This window comes from Vicia villosa, linkage group LG7 (assembly GCF_029867415.1).
Source record: "Vicia villosa cultivar HV-30 ecotype Madison, WI linkage group LG7, Vvil1.0, whole genome shotgun sequence".
Lineage (NCBI taxonomy): Eukaryota > Viridiplantae > Streptophyta > Magnoliopsida > Fabales > Fabaceae > Vicia > Vicia villosa.
Window position 1 is genome coordinate 87,320,035 of NC_081186.1, and position 17,608 is coordinate 87,337,642.

Sequence of the window (17,608 nt, forward strand, 5' to 3'; positions counted from 1 at the left end):
GACAGGTTGCATCCAAAAACCTGCACGTGCATATTGATTTTCCTGGAATACGAAATAGGTCCATAGCCAGAAAGAACATTTAATATTAAGGAGATCTCAACAAACTCATCATTTGTTAGGAAGCCCTGTTCTAGAACTTGAACAAGTTGACATAGAAGTTGAAGACAGACAAAAAGAGGAAGAAGAGAGCATGGCTAATCAAGATACCATTAACATTGCCAATTATCAAGTAAGAAACATCATAGATTATGAATTTTTTTATCCTAATGCCATGAATACCAGTGTCACAAGTTATTGGACAATACTCAAGTGTTGCGACATATGATCCTAATCTACATTTGAAGTAATTCCTTGAAATTGCGAACAATTTCAAAATCTTTGAGATAATTGATGACATATTTGGCTCAAATTATTTCCTTAATCTATAAGGGGTCGTTCTAATAATTGGCTCAATTTTTCATAATCAAATTTCATAGCCACATGGAATAATTTAGATTAAAGGTTTTTAGCCAAGTAGTTTTTTCCTTGCTAAAAAATGTCAAAATGAGAAACCAAATTAGTTCATTTGGACAAGGAGAAGATGAATCTTTATTTGTTAATTGTTATTTGAAAAAGATTTAAGGAGCTGTTGAGACTTCCAATTTTTGTACAATTGGATACTTTCTACAATGATCTAGATGAAGATACAAGTTGGAAGCATTTTCTAATGGAGTTTTATTATCCAAGTCATATACTGAGAGTTTTAAATTGATTGAAAGGATCACAACCAACATCTCTCAAATCAAAGACCAATTCTATAAGCTACATGTAGTAAGAGGCTATATGGAGTTCATAAAGTCAGTGAGTCAACTGCTTTTGGTGCACAAATCGTACATATTCAGAACATGATAAAATCATTTATGACACCACCTGACACGTCACTTCTAAATCAATAAAAATAATTTAATGTATAAAATATTAGATTTAGAGAGTCATATACAATTATTTTTATAATACTAATTCCAAGAATCTCCAACTTGCAGGAAGCAAACAAACTCAAAAATAGAAAAACTTACTAATAATACAACAAAATTCCAACTTTGACCAAACCAAAGAAAAGTGATAACAAATTATAAATCCAAAAATGTTTCAAAATGTGACTGAAGAAAATATTGATATTGAATACCATACGTTATAACACTAAGAGTCCGTGTAAACGAAAAAAGAGAAATAATAAAGGATTATTAATTTTTTGGTTTGTGAAGTACAAGATATTGTCATGAGAGATGCTATTAGAGTAGTATTAATTGAATAATTTAAATAATAAAATATTTATATTAAATTGAAGTTTGAATGTGTTACTTTGGTAAAATGTTGAAGTGAAGAAAATATGGTAATGCAAAAAGAACATAGCAGTTGATTTAAATTTTATTATAATAATTATAATTATTTTGATTTATATTTTGTGTAAAGTTTAATTTAAATATATGAAAAGAATTCTGAAATCTAATTGATTTTTTTTATTAGAAAGTAAAACCGGAACACAAGTTTTTTTCTAAGATTAATCTTCCAAATTTTCACACATGCTAACATAAGTTTTCACTCTTATATTATAAAAATAGTTTAGCAAAACAATTTATTTAAATATGAAAATCGATTTTGAAACGTTGTGCGTTTTTTCCACAAGAGAAAAAATTGGCACCACATACCAAAATGAGAAAAATAAGCACCGCGTATTCCAAGTCATACTGATATAGTCAAGTCTTTCCATTTTGTCTTATTCTTTTATATTCTTCATTTCATTCGTAGTTTGTTTCTGAATGTGAGAAGTAATAACAACAAGCTGAATTTCATTACTTTGGTTGAGAAAAACATGAAGATAATATTGAGTATTCTCAAGTTAGTTGCAGTACTCTTTATTGTGGTGTTGAACTTGTTTGTGAATGGAGCTGTTGGTTGCTTAGAGAATGAGAGACAAGCTCTTCTTCAATTGAAGGCAAGCCTTGTGTTGGATGACACTTCCTTGTTGACTACATGGGACAGTAAGAGTGATGGTTGCTGTGCATGGGAAGGAATCCGTTGTAACAATCAAACTGGACATGTTGAAATGTTTCATCTAAGTCATCCTCTGTTTGGATTTTTTCCAGGTGAGATCAACGCATCTTTGATGGAGTTGAGACATTTAAAATATTTGAACATTAGTGGGAATCGATTTTCAAACAGTATATTTTCAGAATTATTTGGTTCACTTACCAACTTGAGATTCCTTGACCTCCAAGATTCATTTTCTGGGGGAAGAATTCCAAATGATCTTGGTCGTCTTTCAAACTTGCAATATCTTGATCTTTCACAGAACGATCTGGAGGGTACAATCCCTCATCAACTTGGAAATCTCTCTCATTTGCATTACCTTGATCTTTCAGCAAATGATTTTGTTGGAACCATTCCTCATCAACTTGGAAGCCTTTCAAAGTTGCAGGAGCTTAATCTTGGATACAATTTCAGACTCAAATTTGATGATAAGAACAATCATGTTGGAGGTCAGTGGCTTTCTAATCTCACTCTTTTAACCCATCTTGACTTGAGTGGCATATCAAATCTCAACTCTTCTCATGTCTGGCTGCAAATGATTGCTAAGCTACCTAAAATACAAGAGTTGAAGCTATCTTTTTGTGGCATTTCTGATCTTTACCTCCATTCTCTGTCCCATTCACGGTTGAACTTTTCTACTTCTCTTGCAATCCTTGACCTTTCATATAATGCCTTTTCATCTTCCAAAATATTTGAATGGGTGTTTAATGCCACCTCCAACTTAATTGAGCTTGATCTTAGTTATAACAATTTCAATGGCACTATTTCATACGATTTTGGCAACATCAAAAGCCCTCTTAAACTACTTGACTTGTCGGAAAATGAACTACAAGGTGGAGTTCCAGAATCTATTAGACATATATGTACGTTACAATCATTGCATCTTGATCGTAGCAACTTGAATGAAGACATTTCAACCATTCTACACAAATTGTCTGGTTGTGCAAGATACTCGCTGCAATATTTGAGTTTACATGACAACAAAATTACTGGAGCACTGCCTAATTTTTCAATATTCTCATCTCTAGTAACAATCGACCTTTCATTCAATATGTTAAGCGGGAAGATTCCAGATGGAATTCCAAAATCATTGGTGTCTTTGGGATTTGGCTCAAATTCTCTAGAAGGTGGAATTCCAAAATCATTTGGTAACCTATGTTCATTAAGATCGCTAGAGTTGTCAAGTAACAGGTTGAGTGAAGATCTCTCAGTGATACTTCATAATTTATCTTTTGGGTGCACAAAAGACTCACTTCAAGAATTATACTTGGATATCAACCAAATGTCTGGCACTCTACCTGACATGTCAATGTTCTCATCTTTAAGAACTCTGAGCCTATCCAGCGGTTTATTAAATGGGAGGATACTAAAAAATTCAACATTCCCCTTTCATTTAGTGAGTCTATACTTGGATTCTAATAATTTTGAAGGTGTGATTACCGACTCTCATTTTGGAAACATGTCTATGTTAAAGGATTTATACTTGAATGACAACTCATTGTCTCTCGTATTTCCTGAAAATTGGGTGCCAGCTTTTCAATTGAATACCATTGGGTTAAGGTCATGTATGTTAGGGCCTAGATTTCCAAAATGGTTGCAGAGTCAAAACCTTCTTCAACAGATAGACATTTCTAATGCTAAAATTACAGATGCAGTTCCAGTATGGTTTTGGACTCAAACAAAATATTTAAAGTTCATGAATATTTCATACAATAATCTCTTTGGCACAATTCCAAATTTGCCTATAAGATTTTCTGAAGGTTGTGAAGTAATTCTTGACTCAAATCAATTTGAAGGTTCAATCCCTCTGTTTCTGCAAAGTGCAGCATTTCTACGGTTGTCTGAGAACAAATTTTCAGATACTCGTTTATTGTTATGCTCTAACAATACAATCGATAGATTGCACCTATTGGATATATCAAAGAATAAACTATCCAAGCAGCTCCACAATTGTTGGAGTCATTTGAAATCATTGGTATTTCTAGATTTGAGTGACAATACTTTGTCTGGTGAAGTACCATCCTCAATGGGATCATTACATGCACTTACAGTATTGATATTGCGTAACAATTCCTTCACTGGGAAGTTGCCCGTCACCTTGAAAAAATGCACACGACTGATCATGCTTGATGTTGGAGATAATAGTTTCTCCGGACCAATACCGTATTGGTTAGGACAAGAATTGGAAATGTTAAGCTTACGAAGGAATCAGTTTAATGGAAGTATTCCACAGAGTCTTTGTTACTTAACAAATATTCAACTGTTGGATCTCTCAGAAAACAGTCTATCAGGAGGAGTTTTCAAATGCTTGATGAATTTTTCCGCAATGTCTCAAAATGATTCCTCAACTAGAGCCATACTCTTAGGTTTACCTTACTCATATGGAAACGGGTTTACTTCCGGCTATATATCCTATGATTTGATTGCTGTGCTGATGTGGAAAGGTACAGAACGATCGTTCAAGAATAATAAACTCATTTTGAACAGCATTGATCTTTCAAGCAATCAATTGACCGGAGACATTCCACAAGAAATAGGGAACTTGATAAGATTGGTATCCTTGAATTTATCAAGAAACAACTTGTCTGGAGAAATCACTTCAAAGATAGGAAGATTAACATCACTTGATTCTCTTGACTTGTCACAAAACCATTTCTTTGGTCCAATTCCTCAATCTCTGACTCAAATTGACCGTCTGTCTACGTTGAATCTATCTCATAACAATCTGTCTGGAAGAATTCCAATCAGCACACAGTTACAGAGTTTCGATGCATCAAGTTATGAAGGGAATGTTGATCTTTGTGGGAAACCGCTTGACAGGAAATGTCCAGGAGATGAAGAGGTTGCTCATCCAAAACCAGAACCACATGAAGAAAGTAGCCCAGAAGATAAAAAACCAATTTATTTGAGCGTGGCACTGGGATTTATCACAGGATATGGAGCACTTTGGGGATCATTGTTTCTCATCAAAACTTGGAGACATAAATATGTCTTGTTCTTGAACAACATAGTTGACACGATGTATGTGTTTATGATGCTGAAAGGAATTAAATTTCAAAGGTGGCTCAGAAGTTTGCAGGTAATCTTTTTCTTTCCCACTTTGTTCGTATCATTTTTGTTAAATATGTGAAGTTTGAGCTTACAATAAAATTGTTTCATCAAAATAAAAGATATTTTTCTGCATAATTTTTTTTTCAAAATTTAAGGTTGATTGAAGACTTTAAGCATTTTAGCCAGAACATTTAAATATAAAAAAGAATATTGAAAATTCATGATTTATTAAGTTACGTCCTTTGATCTCTGTGTAATTTTTACAGGAAAAGTTTGTCTAATTGAAGCATTTGCATCTCTGTTGAAGAAAGATAGCAGCTGATGAGACAAAAATAAAGGAGTTCAAAGTTCTCTGTTTCAATTCAGTTTGTGAAGCATGTATGCTGTGAGATTGATATTGTTATTCTGAAAATGTTTTATAATCTAGTTATTGAGATACTGTAATGGTGCTACTCTTTGTCCTACTTTACTTTTCCAACATAGTTGTATTAATGTTATTTAAAGAATAAGTAGAACTGGAAGTTTCCAAATACTGGATTGGAGTAAAAAATTTGATTGTTTTTATGTGTGTTTCTTGTAATAACTATTTTTATGGAATAAAATGGAGAGTAAGGTATTATTATGAAATATGGATTATGGAAGCTTGAATAAGACATGAAATAAGCTTGATAAAAATTAAAAAATGTGGTGTATGATTAAATATTTACAGATATATGGTAACTCAAATAGGGACGATGCATTATGCTCACTGAATTTGGTGATTTTCGTCACACCCTTTCATTTATTACTTGACCTTTTTGAGTTCAATAAGATCCATTTGATGTGTGTAAAGGGTGGAAAATTTAGTATAAGAAAGATACAGAACATATCTATTTGATAAACGTTCTTTAAATGACCATCATGCAGCATCATCAATACCTATCACCATATGCTCGGAACTTTTAACGTTTTTGATATGGACCATTGAACCAGAGATCAGCCTCAACCATCTTTATAAGATACCGACACTGCTGAGTTTGATGCACAAAGTGAGTAATCGTTGACTGTCGAAAGCAATTTATGGTAGAAGCTATTTTCGAACATGTTTTGCTAAACAGATGTTTTGAGGCAAGCTCAAATATGATTGACAGTAACCAAACCTACATATATTTTTGCTAAACATGTACCCTCATTACTTCCTAATGTATATACAAGATCAGAATGCTGCGAAAGTTCAAAGTAGTTTACTGGTATTGAATGAATAGCAACAACATACAACTATGAGAGATATAAAACTCATCCAATTCTAAACTTGTTGTGTGCCAAATTAAGTAAGTCCCTACCTACCTTGCTGAAGCCACTGCCATCATCAATAGCAATCATAATAGGCTCAAAAACTATAATGTTTTCGATACGGCCTGTTGAGCCAGATCAGCCTCAAACCACTTCAGATACCGGATTAAGTCTCCTGCAACAAAATGCATGAAATGCGTACTCCTCTCAGGAACAATAGTCAATTCACCTTCTATGTACACCAGTATGTTTATCTTCCAGTCCCATGGCAACCTGTGTTTTCCAGTATTACAAATTGGCCATCCTGAAACTTCAAGCAGAGCTAGTTTTTAAGGTGAAACTTTTCTTTTCCGCCTTCACATTGTATAATTCTTCCATGGATTTCCCTATCCTCGTTGTTTTTATGCAATGCCTTCGTATGGAACTTTCTAGACTTTCTGAAAGGAGAACAGGCTGAGGTCATGAAAAAACACCGTAGCATAATCAAGGGAATTCAAACATTGGATAAAGAATAAACGGCTTGTATTTTTACTTCATTAAATCAGCTTTAAATGGTTGATACTTGCAATTGGGTGACTCCTTAGAATCACTCTTAAAATACACTTCCTTGCCTTTCTTTCATAATATGGCTTTTGTCGTGTCTCAAACAGGAAACAATTTTCCGAAAGAATCACTGCAGATAAAAGACTATATAGTCACCACAGATAAAATAGTATAGAAACCTAACATTTCTACCTACTGTAGGACTTTATATGTCTTTTTTTCCACCTAAATGTCCCAAAAAGGAAATAACTTTTGGAGGGATTCACAGCAGGAAAGTTATATAGTTACTGCAGCTCATACTTCAACTTCATTCATGAACTTCAAATTCATTCATGAACTTGCATTAAATAGCTTTAAATACAAGAACTTTATTCAAATTGGCATATGTGAGCTAACAACTAAATACAATTGGATAAAAAAACAGTACAAAAATCAAAGCAATTAGGTGTTGAGCACATTTAGAAAATATCTGCAAAATTATCATCTATGTAACTGATATATTTTCATTTTTCCGCTCTCTTTTGCCATGTTATACTCAAGGTTGTTAAAATCTTGATTTAAAACCTAAACTCTATAGATTTCACGTATTTAGGTCAGCATTTTGTGTTAAATTGCAGGTAAAAACCTTTGTATGTAAAATCGTATTCCAGAACGATTTTAAGTGATTTAAATCTTTCTAAAATCGGCGAAATCGTGTAAAATCATGTAAAATCATTGGATTTTACTCTTGGACCTGATTTTACTTTTTTTGTCAAAATTTATAAATCACATTTTATATTTTGGCCCATAAAATTTTCTCTATGGATTTTTAATTTTATTCACATTCATATCTTGGTTATAATATTAAAGAATCTTTAATATTTAGAAATGATGTTGTAGAAGGATTAAATGTTTGATTAAGTTGAAGAAGATGATGAAAAAGATTTGTTTTTTTGAACTTGAAAAACTTATGAAACTATTGTTTTTTTATAATCTTTTGGATTTTATATTTTATGATTTGGTGGACATTTTATATAGTTTGATACAAGTTTGTGAATATTACACTTTATTATGATGATATAATATATTTTTGCTTTATAATTAAGTTAAAATTTTAAATAATTAATGCATTTAGATTATTATATAAGTGTGTATATATATATGTCGTATATATAAATTTAATATAATTTTAATATAAAGTAAACTCTATGATTTTAAGTTTCGATTTTATCTAGTTAAAAAGAGTCAAGATAAAAACTTGATTCTGACAATCTTGATTATACTATATTATTTTTTCTATCATACTTTGAGAAATAGAAAGTAACTTTCAGTTTCAAAATTACAAGTTTTTAATCTAGACAAACTTTTAGCCGTCACTTTTCTTCTTTTTTTCTTCCTCTCTCTCAAAGAGGGGTGATTTAGGATCAATTTTAATCCAAAATCACCCCTCCAAATCGTTTTTGTTTATCTATTACTTAAATAAGTGATTTTCACACCTTTTCTTTTTGTCTTTTTTGTGATTTCGTGAGTCATTTTTTGTGATTTCGTGAGTCATCGTTTGTTTTGATTTCCCATATTTCTGTGGTGTATTTTGATTTCTCGTCTTTGTGCGGGTATTTTGTTTTTCCGTTTTTGTGCGGTGTTCATTTGTTTTAGGTTGAAAGATTAGTTTCAATCTAGTGCAGATTCAATCAATGACTTTGGTGCCGTCAACGCTACAGATCCGGAAGCATGAATATTTCGGACATCTCAATACAGTCAATACATTAATATTTGTAGGCATATGCAATTTGGCGTTTTATGCTATTAACATGGATGCTGTGGATTTGTTCGCAGATTCATCCTTTTTGTTTTTGGCGATTTTGAATTTGTATTGCAACGATGTACTCTATCGATTTGAATGAATGAATATCATTTATTTTCTGTCAAAAAAAAATCTAGACAAACTTTTCTTCTCTCTCACTCACTCTTCATTTGTATGTTTAGGTAAAAAAAATGGGCCTTTTCCTCACTTCTTTTTGTAATGCTAATTATATGCTTAACATTAATTGATATTGCAGGATGGTCCTATTCCTATCTAAGAGTGGGATTTGGAAATTTTTGACAAACTTATAGCAATAGCCTGGCAGATAAGCACAACAAAATCAGAATACACCTTAAACCATTATCTCATGAAGGTATATAACTGCCTGAATTTGAGCAGAAGCCAATCAAATAGAAAATAGTAGGGTTAATCTATGGGTTAAATATTCCAAAGTGCATGACATAGTGGGGTTATTCAATCATAGAAAACGTTTGCAGACGACTATTTTCCCATTAAGCGATTATTGAGAATTGCTTAAGCATTTACCTCTTAAAATAAACAAAAATGGGAAATTGAGAGCATTCACCACAAGTTATATGGAGAACATATCATCATATGCCAACAAAGGGACCAATTGAATTTGATGCGACAATTGTTAGATATGTCTATGTGAGATATTGGATCAAACTCTAATATGATCGAAGGGTAGCTTCTTGGTTCGACTGAGTTAAGTATGAAGTCGAAGGTTATTCATATGCTGGTGTCGAAATTTGTATGATGTAGTCGAAGATGGATCTAACCTGCAGGTGTCGAAGATGGTAGGGTTATTAGCATGTTAAATTAGATTTTAGTGTTTAAACCCTAATTTATTAAGTTAGCTTGTGTAATAGGCCTTGTGAAAAAAAACTCATTAGTTAGTATGTTAGGTTTTATTATGAATATCATACTAGTCTCTCATCATTGCATACTGCAAATCCTAATTTAGGGTGAGAGAGGTTATTTGTAATTCTTATAAACTTGTAATCTTGTTTTCTAAGAGAAAGTAAAAGAATAGCAATTATAACCAATTCTTGTGTTCTTCTTCTTCCTTGTTCTTTATTCTTTCCTTGTTTTATACTTCATTATTGACATTGAATTCACAACAAATTGGTGCGGTGAGCGCGGAGAAGATGCCTTCAATAAAGTATGAGATTGAAAAGTTCACCAGAGTGAATGATTTCGATCTGTGGTGCTTGAAGATGAAAACCCTACTGGTTCAGCAGGATTGCTTGTAAGCGTTGAAAGGATAGGCAACCATGAATGTTGAATTAACGGCAGCGGAGAAGCCGACTATGATGAGTCAAGCAATAAAGCTTGCAAGATTGCAGGTGTTGGATCTGTGAGATTCAAGCTCCATGATGAGTCAATAAGGTTGTTCACTGAAGTCAGGTACGTTCCTGATTTGAAGAGAAATCTGCTTTTTTTTGGTGAATTGGACAAGATAGGATATGTTTTCTAAGGAGAGAAAAGTATCCTAAGAGTCATGAAGGGTTCGAAGGAAGTCTTGAGAGGTGTGAAGAAATAAGGCTTGTATACCCTTGAGGATGAAGTTGTAAGTGGTTCAACAAATGTTGCATCCACGAAACCTTTGTCGAAGACAGAAATCTGCCACATGAGATTGGTCATGTCAGTGAAAGGGGTCTGGTCGAATTAGGGAAACAAAATCTGATTCGTGCAGACAAATTCGAAAAGCTGACGTTTTGTGAACCCTGTGTACTTGGAAAATCTTGTAGAGTGAAGTTCAACAAAGGCAAACAAAGAACACATGGATCCCTTGATTACATCCATGGTGATCTTTGGGGTCTGCAAGGTGTCCATCACATTCAGGAGCGAGGTATTTTCTATCCATAGTTGTTACTACTGTGAGTTAGGCTACTATTACTTTTTACTATTCTTTTACCAAACAGGATGTGCATTCTAATAATTTCTATAACTTACTGGAACATTACTAGGCCATTGAATATTTTGATTATACTAGTTTAAGTTCCCTAATATTAATTCTTGTCATTTCTATGAATAAGTTCACCTAATTATACTAGAGTTTACTAAGAACCACATATGAAATCACCCTAGCACGTATCCTACATCAAGGGAAACAAAAGGTGGGGCCCTCTAAGGGAGGGAGGCGCCTGCCTCCACCTTTTTCTACATCATGGAGACGTCGTCTCCTTATGTGTGGGGGTGGGGGGAGGATCATTTAGTTCTTTTGGGGCCCCCGTCTCCACTATGTCCTGTTCATCTATTTACCCGCATTCTTGTTCTTGCAATTTTGTAAACCCATAACACATACAAGATATAATTTCTAACACAAATCATTGATTCACCAACACATATATTACAGACTTGAATCAATATGACACAGGCCAACAACATCAACCACAAAACAACTTAGTTTGGAAATCCAGATCAACCGATACACCAACAAATCACAAAAAACACAATTTCAATACATGAACACAAAATTAGTAGTAAAATCATACAACCTTAAATCCCACATAACAACTATCATACAATCGATTATATTAGTCGAACCTCACCCCTTACCTTTGGATTGAACGAAGCTCGAAAATTCGATCGGTAAACTACAACCTCTAACACTGCAACCTTCAAAATCCAGACTGCTAGCACCAAAACCCTTAGTTCTTATTTTCCTCCTTCTCTACTACGTGACTGTTTGTGTTCCTTTTGTTTGTTTGATAACTACTACTACTCTAACAAACCTAATAGAAATAATGAACTTCAAAAACTCATGTTTGAATTTTACTAACTAATAACCCTCCATTGTTAATTCCCACCTATAATTAAATCCAACCAAATTTATTTAATAACTCCTAAAATAAATAATAACTCTAATATTATTTATCTTCCGACTTTATACGACTTTCTACCCGATTATTAACTAATTCCACAAATCATCGCAAAAATACTCAATATATTTAATTTAAAATTATTTAATTAAATACGGGTGTTACAACTCTCCCCCACTTTGAATATTTTGGTCTCTTTTTTAGATATAGTCGCCACCTAGGGTGGCGACAATGTATAAAAAGTGTGAAAAAATGGTCATTTTTGTAAAAAACAAGTTTCAATATAAGAGAAGGCCATTTTTATAATTAATTTGAAATATTGGTTATTTACGTAATTTTTTTTTTTTGAAAAATGTAGCTATTATAAAAAAAATTCAATAATCTTACATTCCATTTTGCTTTGCCATACGGTTAAAAAAATAAAATTAGAGTCATATACAAGTATTTTTAGTACTAATTTCAAAAATCTCCAACTTGCTGGAAACAAACAAACTCAAAAATAAAAAAACTTACTAATAATATAACAAAATTCCAACTTTGACCAAACAAAAGAAAAGTGATAGCAAATTATAAAATCCAAAAATGTTTCAAAATGTGACTGAAGAAAATATTGATATTTAATCCTATATGTTATAACAGCAAGAGTCCGTGTAGAAGAAAGAGATGAAAAAATTTAAATAACAATGTTTATAAAAAAAATTACATAAAAAACAAGGTTTTCAGAAAATTTACCAAAGTGTCTAGGTTTTGTAGGACCCCCTAGAGTATGCGCCAAACCATTTGGCGTATTAGTATAAATTTTCTTGAATTAGCCAATTCATTTGCCGTATATGTGTTTGTGAAAAGTAAAAAAATAAATAAAAAAATAAAAAAATCCACATTTGCGCCAAATCATATGGCGCATACTCCTAATTTTTGTACTAATGTGCCAATTCATTTGGCGCATACTCCAGGAGGTCTTCAAAACCTAGACACTTTGGTAAATTTTTTGAAAAACTTGTTTTTTTGGTAATTTTTTTTTAAACCTTGTTATTTAAAATTTTTTTCGAAGAAAGAAGAGAAATAATAAAGGATTATTAATTTTTTGGTTTGGAAGAAAATATGGGAATGCAAAAAGAACATAGCAGTTAATTTAAAATTCATTATAATAATTATAATTATTTTGATTAATTTTTTGTGTAAAGTTTACTTTAAATATATGAAAAGAATTCTGAAATCCAATTAGTTTTATTAAACTATGAAAATTGATTTTGAAACGTTAATAATGCAATCGCGATCACGTTGTGCGTTTTTTCCATAAGAGAAAAAATTGGCACCACATACCAATAATTAGCACCGCGTATTCCAAGTCATACTGATACACTCAAGTCTTTCAATTTTGTCTTATTCTTCTTCTCATTTCCATTTTGTTTTTCAATGTGAGAAGTAATAATAAATTAATAACAAGCCGAGTTTCATTACCTTTACAGAGAAAAAAAATGAAGATATTGAGTATGCTTAAGTTAGTTACAGTACTTTTTGTTGTGGTGTTGCAGTTGTTTTTTAATGGAGCTGTTGGTTGCTTAGACAATGAGAGAAAAGCTCTCCTTCAGTTGAAGGCCAGCCTTGTGTTGAATGACACTTCCTTGTTGACTACATGGGATGGTAAGAGTGATGATTGCTGTGCATGGGAAGGAATCTGCTGTAACAATCAAACTGGCCATGTTGAGATGTTTCATCTAAATCCTCCTCAGTTTGGTTATTTTCCAGGCACGATCAACACATCACTGATGGAGTTGAGACATTTAAAATATTTGAACATAAGTGGGAGTGGGCTTCCAAACAGTATTTTTTCAGAATTATTTGGTTCTCTTACCAACTTGAGATTCCTTGACCTCCGTGCTTCATTTCTTGTGGGAAGAATTCCAAATGATCTTGCTCATCTTTCTCACCTGCAATATCTTGATCTTTCACATAATCAACTGGAGGGTACAATCCCTCGTCAACTTGGAAATCTCTCTCATTTGCAGTACCTTGATCTTTCATGGAACAATCTTGTTGGAACCATTCCTCATCAACTTGGAAGCCTTTCAAAGTTGCAGGAGCTTAATCTTAGAGACAATTACAGACTCAAATTTGAAGATAAGAATAACCATGTTGGAGGTCAGTGGCTTTCTAATCTCACTCTTTTAATCCATCTTGACTTGAGTGGCATACCCAATCTCAATTCTTCTCCTCTCTGGTTACAAACTATTGCCAAGCTTCCTAAAATACGAGAATTGAAGTTATCTTATTGCGACCTTTCTGATCTTTACCTCCATTCTCTGTCCCATTCACGGTTCAACTTTTCTACTTCTCTTGCCATCCTTGACCTTTCACAAAATACCTTTTCATCTTCCAAAATATTTGAATGGGTGTTTAATGCCACCTCTAACTTAATTGAGCTTGATCTTAGCGATAACAAATTCAATGACACCATTCCATATGATTTTGGCAACATACAAAACCCTCTTCAACGGCTCGACTTGTCGGCAAATGAACTACAAGGTGGAGTTCCAGAATCTATTAGACATATATGTATGTTACACTCATTGGATCTTGATCTCACTGACTTGAATGACGACATTTCAACCATTCTACACAAATTGTCGGGCTGTGCAAGATACTCACTCCAACATTTGAGTTTAGCTTCTAACCAAATTACTGGAACATTTCTTAATCTTTCAATATTCCCATCTCTAATAACAATCGACCTTTCAAATAATATGTTAAGTGGCAAGGTGCCATATGGAATTCCAAAATCATTGGAGTCTTTCATATTTAGTTCAAACTCTTTAGAAGGTGGAATTCCTAAATCATTTGCTAACCTATGTTCATTAAAATCACTAGATTTGTCAACTAACAAGCTGAGTGAAGATCTTTCAGTGATACTACATATTTTATCTTTTGGGTGTGCAAAAGATTCACTTCAAGAATTATTCTTGGATAGCAACCAAATTACTGGCAAAGTACCCATCATGGCAGGGTTCTCATCATTAGTGAAGTTGAACTTTGAAGACAACATTTTAGAAGGTGAGATCACTGACACACACTTTGACAACATGACCATGTTAAAGGAATTAAACTTGAATGACAATTCATTGTCAGTGATATTCAGTGAAAATTGGGTCCCAACTTTTCAATTGTCTAACTTACGTTTAAGGTCTTGTACTGTTGGGTATAGTTTTCCAAAATGGCTGCGAAGTCAAAAAGATCTTGAACATGTGGACATTTCCAATGCTGGAATCTCAGGTGTAGTTCCAATGTGGTTTTGGACTCAAGCCACGAATATAGCAATCATGAACTTTTCTTACAATAATCTCACCGGCACTATTCCAAATTTGCCCACAAGAATTTCTGAAGGTTGTCAAGTAATTCTTGAATCAAATAAATTTGAAGGTATTGTCCCTCTATTTTTTCGTAGTGCATCATTGCTTCAGTTGTCGAAGAACAAATTTTCTGAAACTCCTATGTTCTTATGCGTTAACATTACAACTGATAGATTGACGACAATAGACATATCCAAGAATCAATTATCAGGGAAGCTTCCTGATTGTTGGAGCAATATGGAAGCATTGGAAAATCTAGATTTGAGTGATAATACTCTCTCAGGTGAAGTTCCTTCCTCCATGGGATCATTAATTCAACTTAAGGTATTGATATTGCGAAACAATAGCTTCACTGGGAAGTTGCCTCTCTCCTTGAAAAATTGCACAGAACTAATCATGCTAGATGTTGGAAATAACAAATTCTCGGGACCAATACCGTATTGGTTAGGACAACAATTGCAAATATTAAGCTTACGAAGGAATCAATTTTATGGAAATCTTCCGCGGAGTCTCTGTTACTTAACAAACATTCAGTTGTTGGACCTCTCTGAAAACAATCTGTCAGGACAAATTTTCAAATGCATAAAGAATTTTTCTGCAATGTCTCCAAATTTTTTCTCAACTAGTCCCATAGACTCTGGTTTACTTTATCCAGTTGATTCTGGAGATATTTTTGATGGTTTTAATTTGAATGCATTGTTGATGTGGAAAGGTGAAGAACGATTGTTCAAGAATAATGAGCTTATTTTGAGGAGCATTGATCTTTCAAGCAATCAATTGATAGGAGACATTCCAAAAGAAATAGGAAACTTGATAGAATTGGTATCACTGAATTTATCAAACAACAATTTGACAGGAGAAATTACTTCAGAGATTGGAAGGTTAACATCACTTGAATTTCTTGACTTGTCAAGAAATCATTTCTATGGTTTAATTCCCCCTTCTTTAACTCAAATTGATCGCTTGTCCATGTTGAATTTATCTGATAACAATCTTTCTGGAAGAATTCCTATTGGCACGCAATTACAAAGTTTCGATGCATCAAGTTATGAAGGGAATGCTGGTCTTTGTGGAAAACCACTTGACAAAAACTGTCCAGGAGATGAAGAAGATACACCTTGGAAACCAGAAACAAATGAAGAAAGTGAACCAGAAGATAAAAAATCAATTTATTTGAGCGTGGCACTGGGATTTATCACAGGATATGGAGGACTTTGGGGATCATTGTTTCTCATCAGGACTTGGAGACATACATATGTCTTGTTCTTGAACAACACAGTTGACATGATGTATGTGTTTATAGTGTTGAATGGAATTAAATTTCAAAGGTGGCTCGGAGGTTTGCAGGTAACCTTTTCCTTTCCCTCTTTCACACTAGCTTACATAGCTTCATTTGATAATTACCTGACACATTAATTAGGTCTGCAGGTCAATTTCATGATCTCAATTTGTTAAATAAATTAAGCTTGAGCTTACAACAAAATTCTGTTACATCAAAATTATAAATGTTTAAATTTTTTCAAGCAGTATTTTATCTTAATATTTATATTTGAAAAAAGGATGAAAATCTATGATATTTAAGAGATATGAATAACTTATATATTGCTCAGACAGTCAGACACATGGTTCATTCATTTCTATGATTATTTTATTTTACGTAAACTCAAGCATGTTCTTTGATCACTTTGTAATTTCCACAGGAAAAGTTTTTCTAAGCACCTCCAATAGAATCACGCGGGGTTTTGTTGAAGAAAGATAGCAGAAAAATAAAGGAATTCAGAGTTCTTTGTCAAGTATTAGTAATTTACATCCCCAATTTCTGAAGCATATACATGTTATATATGTTGTGAGACTAATAATGTTATTGTCAAAGAAAAAAACATGTTTTATAATCTTGTTATTCAGATACTGTAATGATTGCACTCTTAGTCCTTCTTCAATTTTCCAATATTGTGTTGTAATGAAGGAATTGAAAAAACTAATATGATTGTTGTGAATCACCATTTTATGTTTGTGTTTCTTGACACAAGTATTATTATGAAATATGGATTGCAGAAGATTGAATAAGAAATGAAATAAAGTTGATTATAAGTAAATAGTGTGATATATGATTACATCTAATTATTTTTATGGTAACTGAAATAGGGAAGATGTATTATGCTCACTGATGAGATGTTTATGTGTATTATATTTCCATAATATTCCAGACATAACTTCTTTAGAATTCTAGCCTTTTAGAATATAAACAGAAACATGTTCAGAATTTGGTGCTTTTCATAGAAACTAAAGATCCATTCTCATAACTTCCTAATGTAGATTTTGCTCTGTCTTTTGAAAGGACTTGCAACATGAAATTTTTTAACGGGCTATCACTAATTAAGCATATTTTAATATAATTTGATGCAACATACTGGAATGTGTCTTGTAAGTTGTAAATACTGATAGACTTCTTTCTCTCCTTGTAATTTTGTCATGTAATTTTATTTTATTGGATACTTTTGGAAGGTACGTTGGATACCAGATTAAATCTCTTGCAACAAATTGCATGAAATGCTTGCTCACTTCTTGAACAACTCTCACTTCATCTTCTTCTATTTCAACCGGTAGGTCTATCTGTCAATCCCATGGCAACTTGCATATCTCAGTCTTCCATACCGACCATAATTTCAAACTAGCAAGTTCCACATACTATAACA

The 17,608-nt window shown here is 32.9% G+C and overlaps 2 protein-coding genes across 3 annotated transcripts; both read left to right on the plus strand.

Annotated features, from left to right (window-relative positions):
* The first annotated feature begins 1,754 nt into the window (after positions 1-1,754).
* Positions 1,755-5,685, plus strand: LOC131621107 (receptor-like protein EIX1). 2 transcript variants are annotated; one of them, XM_058892323.1, is made up of 3 exons: positions 1,755-2,126; positions 2,403-5,149; positions 5,388-5,685. In XM_058892323.1, exons 1-3 carry the CDS (start codon positions 1,853-1,855, stop codon positions 5,400-5,402), a joined length of 3,036 nt encoding a protein of 1,011 aa, XP_058748306.1. In that variant the 5' UTR covers positions 1,755-1,852; the 3' UTR covers positions 5,403-5,685. The 2 variants fall into 2 exon arrangements, with proteins under 2 accessions (XP_058748306.1, XP_058748305.1); XM_058892322.1 differs by having other exon boundaries at positions 1,755-5,149.
* A 7,235-nt stretch (positions 5,686-12,920) lies between these two features.
* On the plus strand, positions 12,921-16,975 carry LOC131621108 (receptor-like protein EIX2). Its single transcript, XM_058892325.1, has 2 exons — positions 12,921-16,259; positions 16,613-16,975. Exons 1-2 carry the CDS (start codon positions 13,044-13,046, stop codon positions 16,625-16,627), a joined length of 3,231 nt encoding a protein of 1,076 aa, XP_058748308.1. The 5' UTR covers positions 12,921-13,043; the 3' UTR covers positions 16,628-16,975.
* Positions 16,976-17,608: the final 633 nt, after the last annotated feature.

Excerpts from the sequence above, each read along its gene's own strand:
- LOC131621107 (XM_058892322.1), top strand. The coding sequence starts at position 1,853 with ATGAAGATAATATTGAGTATTCTCAAGTTAGTTGCAGTACTCTTTATT.
- LOC131621108 (XM_058892325.1), top strand. The coding sequence starts at position 13,044 with ATGAAGATATTGAGTATGCTTAAGTTAGTTACAGTACTTTTTGTTGTG.